The sequence below is a fragment of the Amblyraja radiata genome, unplaced genomic scaffold (assembly GCF_010909765.2).
Source record: "Amblyraja radiata isolate CabotCenter1 unplaced genomic scaffold, sAmbRad1.1.pri S43, whole genome shotgun sequence".
NCBI lineage: Eukaryota > Metazoa > Chordata > Chondrichthyes > Rajiformes > Rajidae > Amblyraja > Amblyraja radiata.
Genome location: NW_022630150.1, coordinates 504,530 through 521,295, shown reverse-complemented (window position 1 = coordinate 521,295; position 16,766 = coordinate 504,530). Strand labels below are relative to the sequence as shown.

At 44.5% G+C, this 16,766-nt stretch overlaps 1 protein-coding gene across 12 annotated transcripts in view; it reads right to left on the bottom strand.

Moving 5' to 3' along the window:
- gigyf1 (GRB10 interacting GYF protein 1) overlaps positions 1 to 16,766 on the bottom strand; it is a 112,900-nt gene that overhangs the window by 26,141 nt on the left and 69,993 nt on the right. For all 12 annotated transcript variants that reach the window (XR_004410756.1, XR_004410757.1, XM_033016328.1 and 9 more), the window contains exons 17-24: positions 14,163 to 14,329; positions 11,946 to 12,043; positions 10,330 to 10,437; positions 6,160 to 6,260; positions 5,458 to 5,546; positions 4,922 to 5,056; positions 3,655 to 3,798; positions 1,051 to 1,251 (exon numbers count right to left, since the gene is read on the bottom strand). Coding sequence is in view for 10 of the 12 variants with exons in the window: in XM_033016328.1 (XP_032872219.1) it covers positions 1,051 to 1,251; positions 3,655 to 3,798; positions 4,922 to 5,056; positions 5,458 to 5,546; positions 6,160 to 6,260; positions 10,330 to 10,437; positions 11,946 to 12,043; positions 14,163 to 14,329 (1,043 nt within the window). In the remaining 2 variants the exon portion in view is untranslated. The remainder of the gene's footprint in view (positions 1 to 1,050; positions 1,252 to 3,654; positions 3,799 to 4,921; positions 5,057 to 5,457; positions 5,547 to 6,159; positions 6,261 to 10,329; positions 10,438 to 11,945; positions 12,044 to 14,162; positions 14,330 to 16,766) is intronic.

The following is a 16,766-nucleotide window of genomic DNA, read 5'->3' as shown; positions in this document are numbered from 1 at the left end:
TAACTCAATGCCCAAGCATTTTCCTGTCTCAGATACAATGTCATTTACTTTAACGTCATCAAAACATTAATACACAGGGAAAAGTGGAGATCCCAGTAAAGATTCCCAGCTAACATCGCTAGTCACTTCTGCCAGTCAAACACCAGAGTCCTTATCCATCTCTCTCACCAATTACTGACTCGTATCCTGGAGCTTTGCAACTCTCAGGAGAGTTAGCAGGAAGGGGAGCAGGCTGGTGAAGGTGGGAGGGGTGGCCTGAAAAACCTCGAGCTGGATCGGCCGTCAGCGATGAACCCGTGAGCTGGATCGACCGTCGGCGCGCACGCGCACACACACACATCGCAAAGGCGGGGGCCAGGGAAAAGAGGGGGAGCGCTGTCTGAAATTCACACCCGCAATGAACAGGAAGGTAAAAGACGGCTGGCACAGTGTGCGGTAAGTCCTTTAGAGAGCGGGGAGGGGAGCGATGGGGAGAAAGGAGTGGAGACACTCTTAAGAAGCCAGACAACTTATAGTAAAGTTTAGCGGGCATTTAACATTACCGGTCGGTTTTTTCTTGGTTCTGAAAACTCCAATGAGCCAATTAAAATGCCCGGTCAGCAAAGAAGATTGCATACGGCTACCTCGACTGCCCATAACTACATAGCGACCCCACTACCACTGCACTACGAGTTTAAAAGAACCATGCCGTCAAATCTTTACTTGTGGAAATTTTTCCGCATGTCGAAACATTTTCTTCTACCAAACTGAGGCTGCGAGTATGCGGGAACTTCCCTCGAGCATGAAGGAGAGTAACAGTGACCTCCTAGGACCACGTGTCGACCATGCTGCGAGTTTGAGTCGAGCGCAAACTCTTCTAAACTTGCAAATTAGGTTCCCGCAGTGGGACAGGCCCTTTAGATTTTGTTCTTAGGGCTAAAGGAATCAAGAGATATGGGGGGAAAAGCAGGAACGGGGTACTGATTTTAGATGATCAGCTATGATCATATTGACTGGCGGTGCTGGCTCGAAGGGCCTACTCCTGCACCTATTTTTCTATGTTAGCAGTACCTTTATGTGTGCCAGCTGCTGCTGCTGCAAGCGCCTCAGTGCCTCCTGCTGCTGCCTGTGCCTCAGCATTTCCTGCTGCCGCTGAAGTTGCAGGTCCATCTCTTTGCGTTTCCGGTCCTCCTCCTCAGCAAGCCTGCGCCTGGCCTCCTCCTCCAGCTGGCGCCTGCTCTCCTCTTCCTCCAGCCACCGCCGGTCCTTCTCCTGCAATGAAGTGGCGGAAGGTGAATGGCTTGGATGCAGCCAAGGAGAATAAAACACACCGGAGAAGGTCAGTCCCATTTAGGCATGAAGCAGCTTGTAATTAAACAGAGAGAATCGCACAATTCAACTGGGCTGAAGTGACTGCAAATTGTAATTTTGTCGCTGCCAGCAGGTTAGTGAGAAACACTATAGGGGACGATGCCTGGAGTAGATGTTTACTCCGAGATCTCTGCCAGTGTGGTGAAATTAGCTGCAATCTTTATTATGAAGAGCTCTCAGCCTCCCACCGCTAACCCTTCTGAGAGACAAATGGGAGCTCAAACTGCACTGAGTCATAAATCATTTAGATGTGTGGATTGGCACTTATGAGGTGTTGGAGCAGCTCCAATCTCTCGCATAACACTCAAGAAAAACACAATGTAAACAATTAAAAACAGTCCGAGTGTGGTCGACATCCTAAGAGGCTCCTCAAACTCCTCAAAAAGAGTGCGGGCATTTTGCTGGGGGGGTATTACAGACCTCCCAACAGTCAACAGGAGAGACAGATACAAAACAGGCACGAGTCATTTGGGCAGGTAATGTGGAGAGGAAAGGTTATGGGAATATGGGCCAAATGCAGGCTGGTGGGACTCGTGTAGTTGGGTCATCTTGGTTGGCATGGGCAAGTTGAGCCAAAGGTCTGTTTCCACGCGATATGATTCGACATGTAGGCAGGTTTCCGAGAGATGCAACAAAAATACGTTTATTGTACTGGGGGATTTCAGTTTCCCAAATATTCACTGGGACCGCATGAGCACAAAAGAGGAAGGAATTTGAGATTTGAGGAATTTTTGGGAGAGCCTGCCAGGAGACAGTGACACACACGGGAAGGGACCAACAAGGGAAGGAGCATTACTGGATCTTACCCTGGGGAATGTTGCTAATCAGTGGAGGCAGTGTCAGTGGGAGAATGCAATGGAGACACCGACCATAACTCCATATATTTTGACGTGGATCGGGAAAAAGTTAGGGGTGGACCAATAATGATCATCTTAATTTGATTTAGGCCAACTTCATTAACATCCACTTGCAGGGACCTGTGGACTTTTACCTCAAGATCAATGTAGTCAAGGGAGGACTTGGCAAACATGGGTTTGGATCATTTACATCCACACAGCAGGAAGCATTCAAAAGAAATAACAAGAGTTCGAGGCCAACGTGTTCCTCAAAGATTAAAAGCCAGGGTTAACAAGGAAAGAGAACCCTCAATAGAGAAGAAAAGGAAAACGACAGGCAAAGGGAAACATAGAAACATAGAAATTAGGTGCAGGAGTAGGCCATTCGGCCCTTCGAGCCTGCACCGCCATTCAATATGATCATGGCTGATCATCCAACTCAGTATCCTGTACCTGCCTTCTCTCCATACCCTCTGATCCCCTTAGCCACAAGGGCCACATCTAACTCCCTCTTAAATATAGCCAATGAACTGGCCTCGACTACCCTCTGTGGCAGAGAGTTCCAGAGATTCACCACTCTCTGTGTGAAAAAAGTTCTTCTCATCTCGGTTTTAAAGGATTTCCCCCTTATCCTTAAGCTGTGACCCCTTGTCCTGGAATTCCCCAACATCGGGAGCAATCTTCCTGCATCTAGCCTGTCCAACCCCTTAAGAATTTTGTACGTTTCTATAAGATCCCCTCTCAATCTCCTAAATTCTAGAGAGTATAAACCAAGTCTATCCAGTCTTTCTTCATAAGACAGTCCTGACATCCCAGGAATCAGCCTGGTGAACCTTCTCTGCACTCCCTCTATGGCAATAATGTCCTTCCTCAGATTAATCACCCAACCCCCCCCCGATCCACGTCAAAATATATGGAGTTATGGTCGGTGTCTCCATTGCATTCTCCCACTGACACTGCCTCCACTGACTAGCAACCTCAGAACTAATGATGGAGGTGGCCTGTCATGAATTTTTTTTAAATGTGGGGGGGGGGGGGGGGAGATGTTGGGTGATTTATATGGATTGCGGGAAATCACTGGCAGAGAGGAGTCAGGAAAATTTTGAAAATGTCCTACAAGTATATCAAGAGCAAAATAACCAGTAAAAAGAAGGGCCCATTAGGAATAACTAGGGCAATCTATGCATTCAGTCAGATTGGATAGATGAGGTTTTAAATTAATACTTTTCATCGGCTTTCACAAAGGAAACAGATTTTGTAGTTGGCGACAGAAACTCAAGAGGATGAGATGGATAAGTGCGGAGAGTATGAAAATAGAGGAAGCTCGAGAGAAGCTGAGGTGGACAACAACACATGAAGCGATGCAATGGAATATTCCTTCGACAGCTTGTGATACCAAATATGCAATTTATTTTGGATACAAGAGTCGCATGCAGAGTTGAAGGCCAGATACGAATCATTAAGTTACCTGTTTTCGTAAGAGGTCCTCCATCTGTCGCCTTTCCTCCTCATCACGTCGCCTCAAGGCCTCCTCTTGCCTCCGATCCTCTTCCTCTCTTTGGCGCCGGGCAGCCTCCTCCTGCTGCTCCCTTTGAAATCGGACCACCTCTTCCTGGAAGAAAAAGGGGCATGTCAATTCATGCCGGAGAGAGCGCGGCACTGAAACTTCACCTTAACACAAGGGAAAGCCAATAGCCAGGTGTTGGCATAGGGCTGCAGTGCATTAGCATGCTGCACAGTAAAGCCATGGTATACACAAGGCCCAATCGATAACCTGAACCATCCTACCACAACTAGGGAGTGGTCCTGAACTACTATCCATCTCATTGGAGACCCTCGGACTATCTTTGATCAGACTTTACTGGCTTCATCTTGCACTATACGTTATTCACGTTACTCCTTTTATCTGTAGACGTCTCGATTGTAATCATGCATTTATTGTCTTTCCGTTGACTGGTTAGCACGCAATCAGAGCTTTTCACAGAACACGTACATGGAAAGAGAACCCTGGATATCAAGGAATAGAGGTTTGGGTAGAGAAAAAAAGGAAAAGGGAAGGTGTAGGGAACTAATAGACAATAGACAACAGGTGCAGGAGCAGGCCATTTGGCCCTTCGAGCCAGCACCGCCAGTCAATGTGATCATGGCTGATCATCCCCAATCAGTACCCGGTTCCTGCCTTCTCCCCATATAGAAACATAGAAAATAGGTGCAGGAGTAGGCCATTCGGCCCTTCGAGCCTGCACCGCCATTCGATATGATCATGGCTGATCATCCAACTCAGTATCCCATCCCTGCCTTCTCTCCATACCCCCTGATCCCTTTAGCCACAAGGGCCACATCTAACTCCATCTTAAATATAACCAATGAACTGGCCTCAACTACCTTCTGTGGCAGAGAATTCCACAGACTCACCACTCTCTGTGAGAAAAAGTGTTTCCTCGTCTCCGTTGTAAATGGCTTACCCCTTATTCTTAAAATGATGGAGGAGGCCAGTCATCCAACCCCCCGGTAAGTTTCCCCCCACATACCAAAGACGTGCGGGTTTCTAGGTTAATTCACTTCTGTGTGTCGCAGAGAACTAGTGCACGGGTGATCAATGTGTGGACTCGGTGGGCCGAAGAGCATGTTTCCATGCTTTATCTCTAAACGAAACGATTCTTTCTTAAAAAAAACGCAAGCATTAAGTTCTTGGGACCCAGAGTGGGTGACAGTGAACTACGCGGACATTTTACCTGTTTCCTCCTTGTGAGCTCATCCTCGTCTCTACGCTTGCGCTCCTCTTCCTGCCACCGGATTTCATCCTGCCGCTTTCTGTCATCTTCTTCCCTTTTGTTCCTAAGCTCCACATCTCTTCGCTCCTGCTTTAACTGGACGAACAAACAAGCAATCACCAGAGGCTGCATCTTTGCTCATTACGCAATTTCCCCGAGCCCACATCCCCGCTTCATTTTGCACACCAGCAAAAGATCGGAGGGAACAGAACACAGACTGATGGATTCTTGTGTCTCCAAAATCCGAGAAAGATCTGCATTCTTTTCGCTCAATCTGAACAAAATCGTCATTTAAGACTTTGGAATCCGATTAAATACTTCAAAAGGAACAAGCCCTGGAGTTTGAGGAACTTGAAGCCTCTTCGACGAAGTAGAGATGTTTGTAAATCCCTCGGGAAATGATCCCACTTGGAATCCCATTTGGAAAATGTACCATCAGTGTACTATGCAGCTATGAAACATTCTGAAAAGAGGTCAATAAAAGACAAAGGTCTTACTTTTGAAGCTTTCTCCCGCTCTAGTTTTTGAATTTGTTCCATTAGCGGACCCTGAGATACTGAATCCCACAAACTACCCACGTCACAGCCTACAACAGAAAATGCACATGATGTGGAGGAAGAAAATCTTCAATTGAATTCAGTTCAACGTTACACACACGCACACACACACACAAAACATGTGGGGGAGAAAGCTTTTGGGGACGACTCATGCAGTGGCATTGTGTCTCTCTGGTTCCATCACTGGCATGCATTGTGAAACGGGGCCACTGCCGTGATCATGGTGGGACTTTGTGGACCATGTTACTGTGGTGGTCGACCACTCGATAAATGGTGACGACCTCCAAATGAAACCATAACGCACAGCCATTTTGGATTATAGAATTTACAACTGAACACAGAAAATAAAATATAAAGACACACACTATATCATTAGCCCTTTTAATCAGGGGGGGGGGGGGCTGCCTATGCATAAAGACTGTATGCCAGACACAGGGAGAGTGCGAGGGAAAGCCTGAACTTTACAAAGCATCACGGCACAACCTGTCAACATGTATCCAATATACATATAATATTCATATTGACACTCATCCACACCAGTCTATCATGTCACTTATTATGTTGCTTCTCTTCAGTTGAGATTACAGCAATCTGGAGCAATTGCTACCTGAAGCACTAAGCATCAAGAGCGGGTCCTCTCACCTGAGGGCTGTGAAGCAGAGGATGGAAGGTCCCAGAGGGACCCAGTTTCGGGAACTGACACAGATCTGTTGATAGGAGGAATCAAATTTTGTTCTGCACACCTGGTGGGACAAAAGTTGTGGGGGAAGATCTTCAGTGATTTCTACTTTCTTTTTTTGAAGGAGGAAGTGGGGGGGGGGGGGGGGGGGGGGGAAATCGCTATAAATAAATTTTTTAAAAAGTAACAAACAGTAACCAAGTAGAAAAATGTTTATTGCAAACAGTTCTGAAGCTGAAAACTAAATAATCTGGGCGAATGATTTCAGTAACTGAAGACGATAATTTTTTTAATTATTAACCAAAATCTGGGATCATATTCCCCTCAGGTAGACACCCAAATCAGCAAATGGGCAACCTGTTTGGCAGACTAAAACACTTGCACAATAGATCCCTGTGATCCAAGATGGCCCCCAACCTTGGCGACTGCGTGCTAGTCACAGAGGTGGCTCTGCAATCACATAGAAACATAGAAAATAGGTGCAGAAGTAGGCCATTCGGCCCTTCGAGCCTGCACCGCCATTCAATATGATCATGGCTGATCACGCATTACAATCGCTCCACTCTTTTAAATCTCTACTCTGATGGATCTGTACTCTGTGGGTGGCTGATAGTAATCATGTATTGTCTTTCCACTGACTGATTAGCAAGCAAAAAAAAGCTTTTCACTGTACCTCGGTACACACGACAATAAAATGCAAACTTCACACTAATTCTCTTTTACTAGCCCCGGGCATGAACAATCTTTAAAATCTTACAACTAGATTAATATGTATGTTTACATGTCCATATCATTAATAAAAATATTCTCCCCCATTGCTGATGCAACCTTAACCAAACTGAGGACTTTTTTTTTTAATCTTCCAAATATGCAGCTGACATTTAACAATTTGGCCTCCCATCTTCCCCTTTACAACTGCTCCCTTTGTAGTAGGAATTGTGGACTTCTACCAGATGGCACCAATTCCACTTCTGGCATGGTGACACAGCAGTAGAGTTGCTGTCTTACAGTGCCAGAGACCCGGGTTCGATCCTGACTGCGGGTGCTGTCTGTACGGAGTTTGTACGTTCTCCCTGTAACCTGCCTGGGTTTTCCCGGGACGCCCCGGATTCCTCCAACACTCCAAAGACGTCCAGGTTTGTAGGCTAATTAGCTAGGTAAAAATGTAAAATGCTAGTGTACGGGGATCGCTGGTCGGCGCGGACTCAGTGGGCCGCAGGAACTGTCTCCGCGCTGTGTCTATAAATTATCGTTCTGGTAGAGCTGCTGCCTCACAGTTCCAACGATCTGGGTTTAACCCGGATGTGCAGTGCCACGTTGTGGAGTTTGCACGTTCTCCCTGTGACTTTGTCCTGGATGCTCTGGTTTAGCTCCAAGGTGTAGGTTGGCAAGTGAATTGGTCAGTGCAAATTATACAAGGATGCGTCAGTGGTAGAATAGGGGGGGTGGGAGAATGAAGAGGGTAGTGATGGTATGGAAATGTGGGACTTTATTACTACAGAGAAACCTAGAGAAGAATTTGATTGTTATGCGAGCTGGCAGAGCCTAGATTGGCCTAATTAATGGGCTCTTTAAATGAAAATATGGATGCCAAATATTAAAAATGTCTGAGCAGTACATCAAAGTTATATTAGGATGATCATTTGTTCTTGGTTTCAACTTAAGCAATCATTAATCAACCTTCAAGTACTTCAACAATGACGAATGAAAATGTTTACAGATGCAGCTACAGCAAACGCCAAATGAATGAATCATTCTAAACGGTCTCCACAATGTTGGGATCTGAAGTAAAAGACTGTTTAAATTTGTTTTTATTTGGGAATTTCGGTGTTTCCTTTATACTTAAATATCCTTGTCTAAGGACAAACGCTTTTCAAGAATTGGGAAAATGGAATTTGAGCGCGGTGACTTTGTAGAAATTGTTGTTCCTGGCACAGGCAGGAAAAGATCAAAGTCTGATCTTTATCTGTTTGTCCCAGCAGAACAGTCAATTGACTTACACATCCACTCGTTCTCTTTTGTACATTGATATAACAGACATAGGAAGGCAGCATGGTGGCGCAGCGGTACAGTTGCTGCCTTACAGCGCCAGAGACCCGGGTTCGATCTAGACTACGGGTGCTGTCTGTACAGCCCAAGGCCTGTTAGCCAATTCCACACACCCAACCTTTTCCCATATTTTTTTACTTCGTGGGTTGAAAATGCTGGAAGTATTCAGCAAGTCAAGCAGCAAAAATAACAAACATTTCGACCATAAATACCAGTTACAGAATGTACTGCCCTCTGTGTTGAGAAGAGTTTCCTAACTTCACTTCTGAAGCACAGGGTCTAAATGTAGGCCATATTCCACTCCCAGCTTCTCAAACCAGTGGGAATGTTATCCTATATACCTCAGATTCCCTTTTTTGGTCACCCCAACTTTCTAAATTCAAAGGAGTAAAGTAGTAGTTCAAGTTTTTAAACAGTTAAAACAAGTTTAAATGAGTTTTCAATAGTCATCAAGAACAGAAGACATAAAGTGGTGGAGTTATTCAGCAGTTTAGGTAGCATTTCTGGGGAACATTATTGGATCGCCTGGTTGCGAACTATTTTAACTCTCTTTTTCATTCTGACCTTTCTGTCCTTGGCCTTCTCCATTGCCAGAGGGAGGTCACACATAAACTGGAGGAACAGCATCTCATATTCGACTTAAATAGTTTACAACCTAATGGTATGTATATTGGATTCAGTGTGGGCGCGGTCTCCGGTAAGAAAGCGCCGATTCTGGACTTCCAAGCCATAGAGTGTGTTTGACCGTCCCGACGTCAGAGTTTCAATCATCCCGACGAGAGGGCCTATAGATCGGGCTGTCCGCAGCGGCGACTACAGAGGGTTCATGGCCCCGACCACGGGTGAACAAGGAGGAGGTCTGACTGAACTTTGTGCCTTCCACCACAGTGAAGAATGCTGTGGTGGATGTTTGTGTTAAATCTTATTGTGTATTGCATGTTCTTTTTTAATTGTATCGCTGCTGGCAAATTCATGTCACTGCACCTTCGGGTGTATGTGACGAATAAAATTGACTTTGACTTTTGACTTTGAATTCTCCAATTTTAGGTAACTACTAATCTACAAACAACCCCCTCTGCCACCCCCCTCCCTCGGTGTATCAAGCAGCATCTTTGGAGGACATGGAAAGGCACCGTTTTGTGTTGGGACCCTTCTTCAGACACTAAAGAAATCTGAAGGAGGGTCCACGGATAAGAAATAAATTTAGAAATCTAGGTTAATGACCTCCCTGAACACTTTCAAATTTCCACGTGAAAGGTTATCGACAGGTACATGGATAGGATAGGTTTAGAGGGATAAGATCTCTCCTCCACAGCCTCCAATCTTACAGTTCCCCACCACTACTATCTCCTTCTCAAAATTCACAAACAGGACTACCCAGGCAGACCCATTGCTTCTACTTCCTCCTGCCCTACAGAACTCATCTCCAAATAGCTCGATTCCATCCTATCCTCCACCTTGACTAATCCCTTCCGACTTACATCCGAGACACCTCACACGCCGTTCAACTTCAATCATTTTCCACTCCCTTCCGCCTCTACTCCTTCTGGCTTTACAATTTGCACTTCATCTATCCATATCTCGCCCCTTTTGTCTTTTGAACTCTGGCCTTTGTCCAACCGTATGCTAATCAAAAACTCCCTCACCTCTATTGACCTTCCGTCTCTCCCCCCATCCCCCCCATACAACTATAATCAGTCTGAAGGATCCCAACCTGAAACGTCATTCTCAAGAGAAGCTGCCTGACCTGCTGAGCTACTCCAGCACTGCATCTTCATTTTTTGTTCCACTAGCATCTGCAGTTCTTTGTGAAATCTGAAACATTTTCACAGATGCTGCCTGACCTGCTGAGTATTTCCAACATTTTACGATTTTAATATATAATTGCTCATATTGCCTTGACGAATTAAGGGTAGCGCACAGGTAATGTTTTGAACAACTCTAGTTGAAGTACAAACTCCTGACAACCTACTGTTTTCACTACAATTAATGCACTTCATTAACAACATTGCAATTTTTTTTTTAAAAGACAGTTCTATTGTATTTATTTCTCAATGTAGGACATTAATAGTTAACTTCATTACCTGGATTTGAGGTTCTGGATCTGCTGAAGAAACAGCACAAGTTGCTGTTGCTGTTGGGGTGTCATGTTTGCCTTCTGCTGCAGTGCACACTGTAAGAGCTGTTGCCGACTATAAAGACAAGAGACACATTGTAATTTTGTCTTCTATTGTTATTTTTTTTTTTCTGCACAAGAAGTAATTCTTCCAATCCTTGTAGCCTGCTGCCATTTTTTGGATCACAAAAAATGTATACGACTTTGGACAGGGTACATGTTGTCAAGTTGGAAAGGGTACAGAGAAGATTTATGCAGATGTTGCCAGGACTGGAGGGCCTGAGCTATAAGTCGAGGTTGAGCAGGCTGAGACTCTATTCCTTGGAGCACAGGAGGATAAGGAGTGATATTATAGAGGTGTATAAAATCATGATGGGAATAGATCAGGTAGACGCACAGAATCTTTTGCCCAGAGTAGGGGAATCGAGAACCAGAGGACATAGGTTTAAAATGAAGGTGCAAAGATTTAATAGGAATCTGAGGGGTAACATTTTCACACACTGGGTGATGGATGTATGGAACGAGCTGCCAGAGGAGATAGTTGAGGCAGGGACTACTGCAATGTTTAAGAAGCAATTAGACAGGTACATGGATAGGACAGGTTTGGAGGGATATGGGCCAAATGCAGCCATGTGGGACTAGTGTAGTTGGTCGGTGTGGGCAAGTTGTACCAAAGGGCCTGTTTCCACGCTCTTTTGACTTGATGAGTAACGGTTTCTCTACTCTATCCACAAGGAGAATTAGCCCCAAATGCCAAAGAGCACAATTTATTTCAATTCAAGGTGCACAATAACCTAGAACAGGATGCTGTTTCAAAGGATGGTTGACAAGTCAAACAAGCAGAGGAAATCTGAAAATATTTATGGTGGAACTAATAAAGACAGGCATCAAACAGGGAGAAGTTAAAAAACACAATAAATCCAGTGTGTCCCATAAGCAGGATATCACCAGTGAGTGGCTGGAGGCACATGAGGGAAGTGCACAGTACACCAGGGAGATTGACGATAATATCTGACGGATGGACCCTGCCTGAAGCGCAGCAGTGGATTTGTTGCTTCACAGCACCAAAGACACGGGTTCAATCCTGACTACGGGTGCTGTCTGCTCAGAGTTTGAATGTTGTCCCCGTGACCGCGTGGGGTTTCTACGAGAGCTCTGTTTCATCCCGCGCTCCAAAGACAAATCGTTTGGCAGGTTAATTGGCTTCGGTAAAAATTGTAAAATGTCCCTCGTGTGTAGCGATAGTGGGAGTGCAAGCAGATCGCTGGTTGGTGCCGAGTCAGTGGGCCAAAGGGTCGGTTTCCACACTGTATCTTTAAATCAAACCCAGCATTGCAGAGACCAATTCACCCAGACTACACAACTCAGGCATCTGTGCATCCAGCAGCGACCTTCAGACAGCAGCTGCCTCCGTTAGATGATTGGAATTGGAAGGAACATGTTTAGACAATGTGTTGACATCGCATGCTGGTTCAAATTTTTATTTTTTTGCATGGGAGGGGCAAGGGGAGAGGTGCAAGGTAATAAACACTGCAGGTCTACAGGTTTCCTATCTCATAGAATGCGAGTGTTCTTGTTCCTTACCTGTTTATGAGCTGTAGAAACTGCTGGTACTGAAGCTGATGATACAGGGCAGCTGCCAACTCGCGCTGCTTTTTCAGTCTCCCTTGGTCCATATCGCCCTGTCAAGTCCAAACAAACTGCATTTGAAAATCCAATCTCTCCTGTTCTCAAATAAACATGTACTCTGTAAAACCAATTCTGCAAATAGACTGCTCGGTCACATTTACGTTTAGGTTTTAACCACGAGAACAAATATTTGAACTGGTTAATCTGGCGAGACACCTGTGAAATGCAGATAGGGAGAAAAATTAAATGAAAATGTGGTAAACAATGATACTCGTTTATACTTTTTTTTTTTTTAATCCTTTTTATAAATTAATCGGAATTTCACCCGGACGGAGTGCAATTGGAAAGTCATTGTACAAGCAAATCTGAAACCTAATGTGGGAGAGAACAAGACTTTGGCGACCAGTTTTAAAGTTAACTAGGTATAAGCCCACTGACATTTGCTGCTCATTCCAGTCACCAGTTATGGTCAGTTCAATGCGCATTCTTTGAATAAAATTAGAATAAAATCAATCTTTTAATAAAATTAGACAAGGCTGGCATTTTTAATTTTCGCCTGAGGAAACGCTGACATTTTAATTTACCGTCAAGATGCTGACACGATAACATTTTCAATAGGGTTGAATGTAGATCACAATTCTACATGTCCACCCTCTTGGTTATTTATAGAATAAGGGACAGACTGTTAAGAAAAGGTAGATGTGCAGGTTTGTAGATGAATTGGCTTCTGTAAATTGTCCCTGGTTTGTAGGATAAAACTAACCTAGGGGTGATTGTTGATCGGCACAGACTTGATGGGCTAAAGGGCTTGGATCCACACCGTATCCCTAAACTAAAAAACTAAAGATGTGGATTCCAAACCAACTTATCTTTAAATTCCTAATGGGGAAAAATGCATTAATCAAGTTGCAATTATAATTAAAATAGACACAAAATGCTGGAGTAACTCAGTGGGACAGGCGTCATCGCGGAAATGGAACAGAGAACATTTTGGGTCATCTATTCTTTTTCTCCAGGATGCTGCCTGACCCACTGAGTTTTAACAGCATGTTTATCTTCGGTATAAACCAGCATCTGCAGTTCTTTCCTACACCTTTTGTACGCAACTATAATTATGTGGGAATCGGGTGCTATAGACACTATAGATATGGAGAAAGAACCAGGCATTCTTCTATGGCACGGGTCAACCACTTATTCACACACGGGAAGACAGCTCGCTGCACAAGTGCCTCCACAAGCATCAATGCAGAGGCCAAGGAAACTCTGGCAGAGTTGAACTTTGGAGTCTGAAGAAGGGTTTCGCTCCATAGATGCTGCTGCACCCGCTGAGTTTCTCCACCATTTTTGTGTACCTTTGGATATACCCAGCAGGGAAAGTGGGCAAAAATAAGCAGCAATTAGTAGGAACCTTTTTTGAACATTTATCACGTCGCCTTTGATGTCTGGATGGGATGTAAAAGACGTAATATAATTTTAAAATTTTTTTTTTAAAGAACTTTCCCTTCAATTAAATATGCCGAATAAGGGGCAATCTTCACCCCCAAACCATCCAAACAAAAGCATGTATAGGAAGGAACTGCAGATGCTGGTTTACACCAAAGATAGACACAAAATGCTGGAGTGTCGATCCAAAACGTCACCCATTCCTTCTATCCAGAGATGCAGCCTGTCCCACTGAGGTACTCCAGCACTTCAAAGAAAAGCACCATCAGATTAACAGCAACTTTTCTTAAATTCAGCCACCATCTTGTGCTCCCTTAGCACAGGTGTGCTGTTGGGCTCACCTGTGCACCTGCTTCACTGGCAATAAACATCGCATGATAACTAGAAAATGCACAAAAAAGGCTTCTTGTTCAGCACTCACTGGCACTAACCAAGCCAAAAAAAACATTTCATTTGTATCCACTTTTCTATATTTAAAGATGAAGAGCAGCTTTGCATGCAAAAGGCACAAGACTTGCTAACTGGCGTGCCTCGTGCATCCAGACTACATCTGAAGGCTATATCCCGACTGTATGTTCAGGTGTGGGATGGGATGTGTCAAGCCAGAACAGCAACAAGCACAGCAAAACGAAAAAGGATCTACAACAAGCAAAGCGCCTGAATAGTCTCACCCGCAAAATAGTCCCATCCAAGATTGACCAAACCCAGAAGATAATGACGGTTGCTTACCAGCAATGGTGGTGGGGAGGGTCCAGGAGCAAAAGGCACTCTTCCCCACATTTTTATCACATCGCCCAGAGGTTGGAAACCCTCATCACAGCCCCGTTTGACCAGCAGGGACATGGGAAAGTATCCAGCTTGGAACCAGTCAGCCATTTCTTGCGTCGTAAATGGGCCTTGAAAAGCAATCAATGGATAAATATTTTTTCAGGTTCTGAGTCCGTGGTAAAATGCAAACCATCAGCATTTTTTTTTTTTTAAATCACACCCGCTTCTCCTTCCATACCTCCCTCCCATCCCTAGAACCGAGCCAATTAACTCATACATACACAGACCTCACGGTTATCCTGTGTCTCATATGCATGCATAATCCAGGTGTATCTGCTAAAAAAAATGGGAGACGGTGCAGACTATACACAGGCAGCACCCGTGGTCAGAATCAAACCTGAGTCTCTGGCACCGTGAGGCAGCAGCTCTACCACCTGTGCCATGGTGCTGCCATAATTATGCCATGACCTGTGCCAATTGTGGCATGGCATGACCAACACAACTATAAACCAAGAGCTGGATCGTGGAATTAAGTTGGATAGCTTTGCATGGGTTGGCATGGAATCAGAGCCATCGATTACATTCTGTGCCACAAATTTTAAATGATTTTAAGAATGGGGTCCTGTTATTTTGTGGGCTGGGCATTTAATTTAAAATTCAGACACAACATTCAAGATGTGTAGGCATGTTTCCAAAAACAAGCTGGTGAATGGGTAGAAAAAAGTTAGGAACCATCCAGCGTTCAAAATAAAACAGAGTATTTCCACTTAACACTCAGCATCCAGAGTTTAGGTAGGAAGGAACTGCAGATGCTGGTTTAAACCAAAGATAGATACTAAAAGCAGAGTAACTCAGCGGGTCAGACATCATCTCTGGAGAAAAGGAATAGGTGACAATTCGGGTTGAGATACGTCTGAAGGAGGGCCTCGACCTAAAACGTCACCTCTTCCTTTTCTCCACAGATGCTGTCTGCCCCGCTGAGTTACTTCAGCTTTTTTGTGTCCATCTACTGAGTTCAGGAATGGGACGGAGTGAATATTGCAGATTTTCATTTCATTTCTCGGTCTCAAATGGGAGATTGGAGTTACGCAACAATTCGCTTTTGTCAGCACCCAGAGGCTAATGTAATAAGGCTACAACTGTTTTGGGCAATATCATCTCATTCAGCAAAGCCTGGAAATTGCATTGGAGATGATCTGCTCTGCAAGTCATGTGTAAGAGTTATGTACAGCCATGATCACATTGGATGGCTCGAAGAGCTGGATGGCCTACTCCTGCACCTATTGTCTACCTTACAATCATAGAAAGGTGTCAGGACCAGGAGACAAATCATCAAGTCTATCAAACTTGGCACATCATGGCTGATCTGCAATCAAACTCCCTTTACACATTTTCATCCATCTCCCTAAATAGCTTTGGCAAACAAAAATCAGCATTAACATTTTAAATTAATTGATTTTCTATCAAAATTATACATGCGGAAAATAATTCAAAATCACCACCACACAATTGACTAACTAAACGCACTGCTAATTTTTTAGATCACGTCAACTCATGGAAATAGTTGTGTACAATTCACCATATATAAAACCAAATGAATTGGTTCTTCACCACCTAAATTCCATCAAAAGACACAAAGTGCTGCAGTAACGCAGCGGGTCAGGCAACATCCCCGGAGAACATGGATAGACGACGTTTCGGGTCGGGACACTACTTCTGGAATATTTTGAGGATGTTGCTAGGAAAATGGACAAGGGAGAGCCAGTGGATGTAGTGTACCTGGACTTTCAGAAAACATTTGATAAGGTCCCACATAGGAGGTTAGTGGGCAAAATTAGGGCACCTGGTATTGGGGGTAGAGTGCTGACATGGATAGAAAATTGGTTGGCAGACAGGAAACAAAGAGTAGGGATTAATGGGTGCCTTTCAGAATAGCAGGCAGTGACTAGTGGGGGTACCGCAAGGCTCGGTGCTGGGACCACAGCTAATTACAATATACATCAATGATTTAGATGAAGGGATTCAAAGTAACATTAGCAAATTTGCAGATGGCACAAAGCTGGGTAGCAGTGTCATAACAGTGAGGAGAATGCAGGGTGACTTGGACAGGTTGGGTGAGTGCAATTTATGGCAGATGCAATTTATGGCAGATGCAGTTTAATGTGGATAAATGTGAGGTTATCCATTTTGGTAGTAAAAACAGGGAGGCAGATTACTATCTAAATGGTGTCAAGTTGGGAAAAATGGAAGTATAACGGAATGTGGGGGTTCCTTGTTCATCAGTCAATGTAAGTAAGCAAGCAGGTACAGCAGGCAGTGAAGAAAGCGAATGGCATGTTGGCCTTCATAACAAGAGGAGTTGAGTATAGGAGCAAAGAGGTCCTTCTGCAGTTGTATTGGGCCCTAGTGAGACCACACCTGGAGTATTGTGTGCAGTTTTGGTCCCCTAATTTGAGGAAGGACATTCTTGCTATTGAGGGAGTGCAGCGTAGGTTTACAAGGTTAATTCCCTGGATGGCGGCACTGTCATATGCTGAGAGAATGGAGCGGCTGGGCTTGTGTACT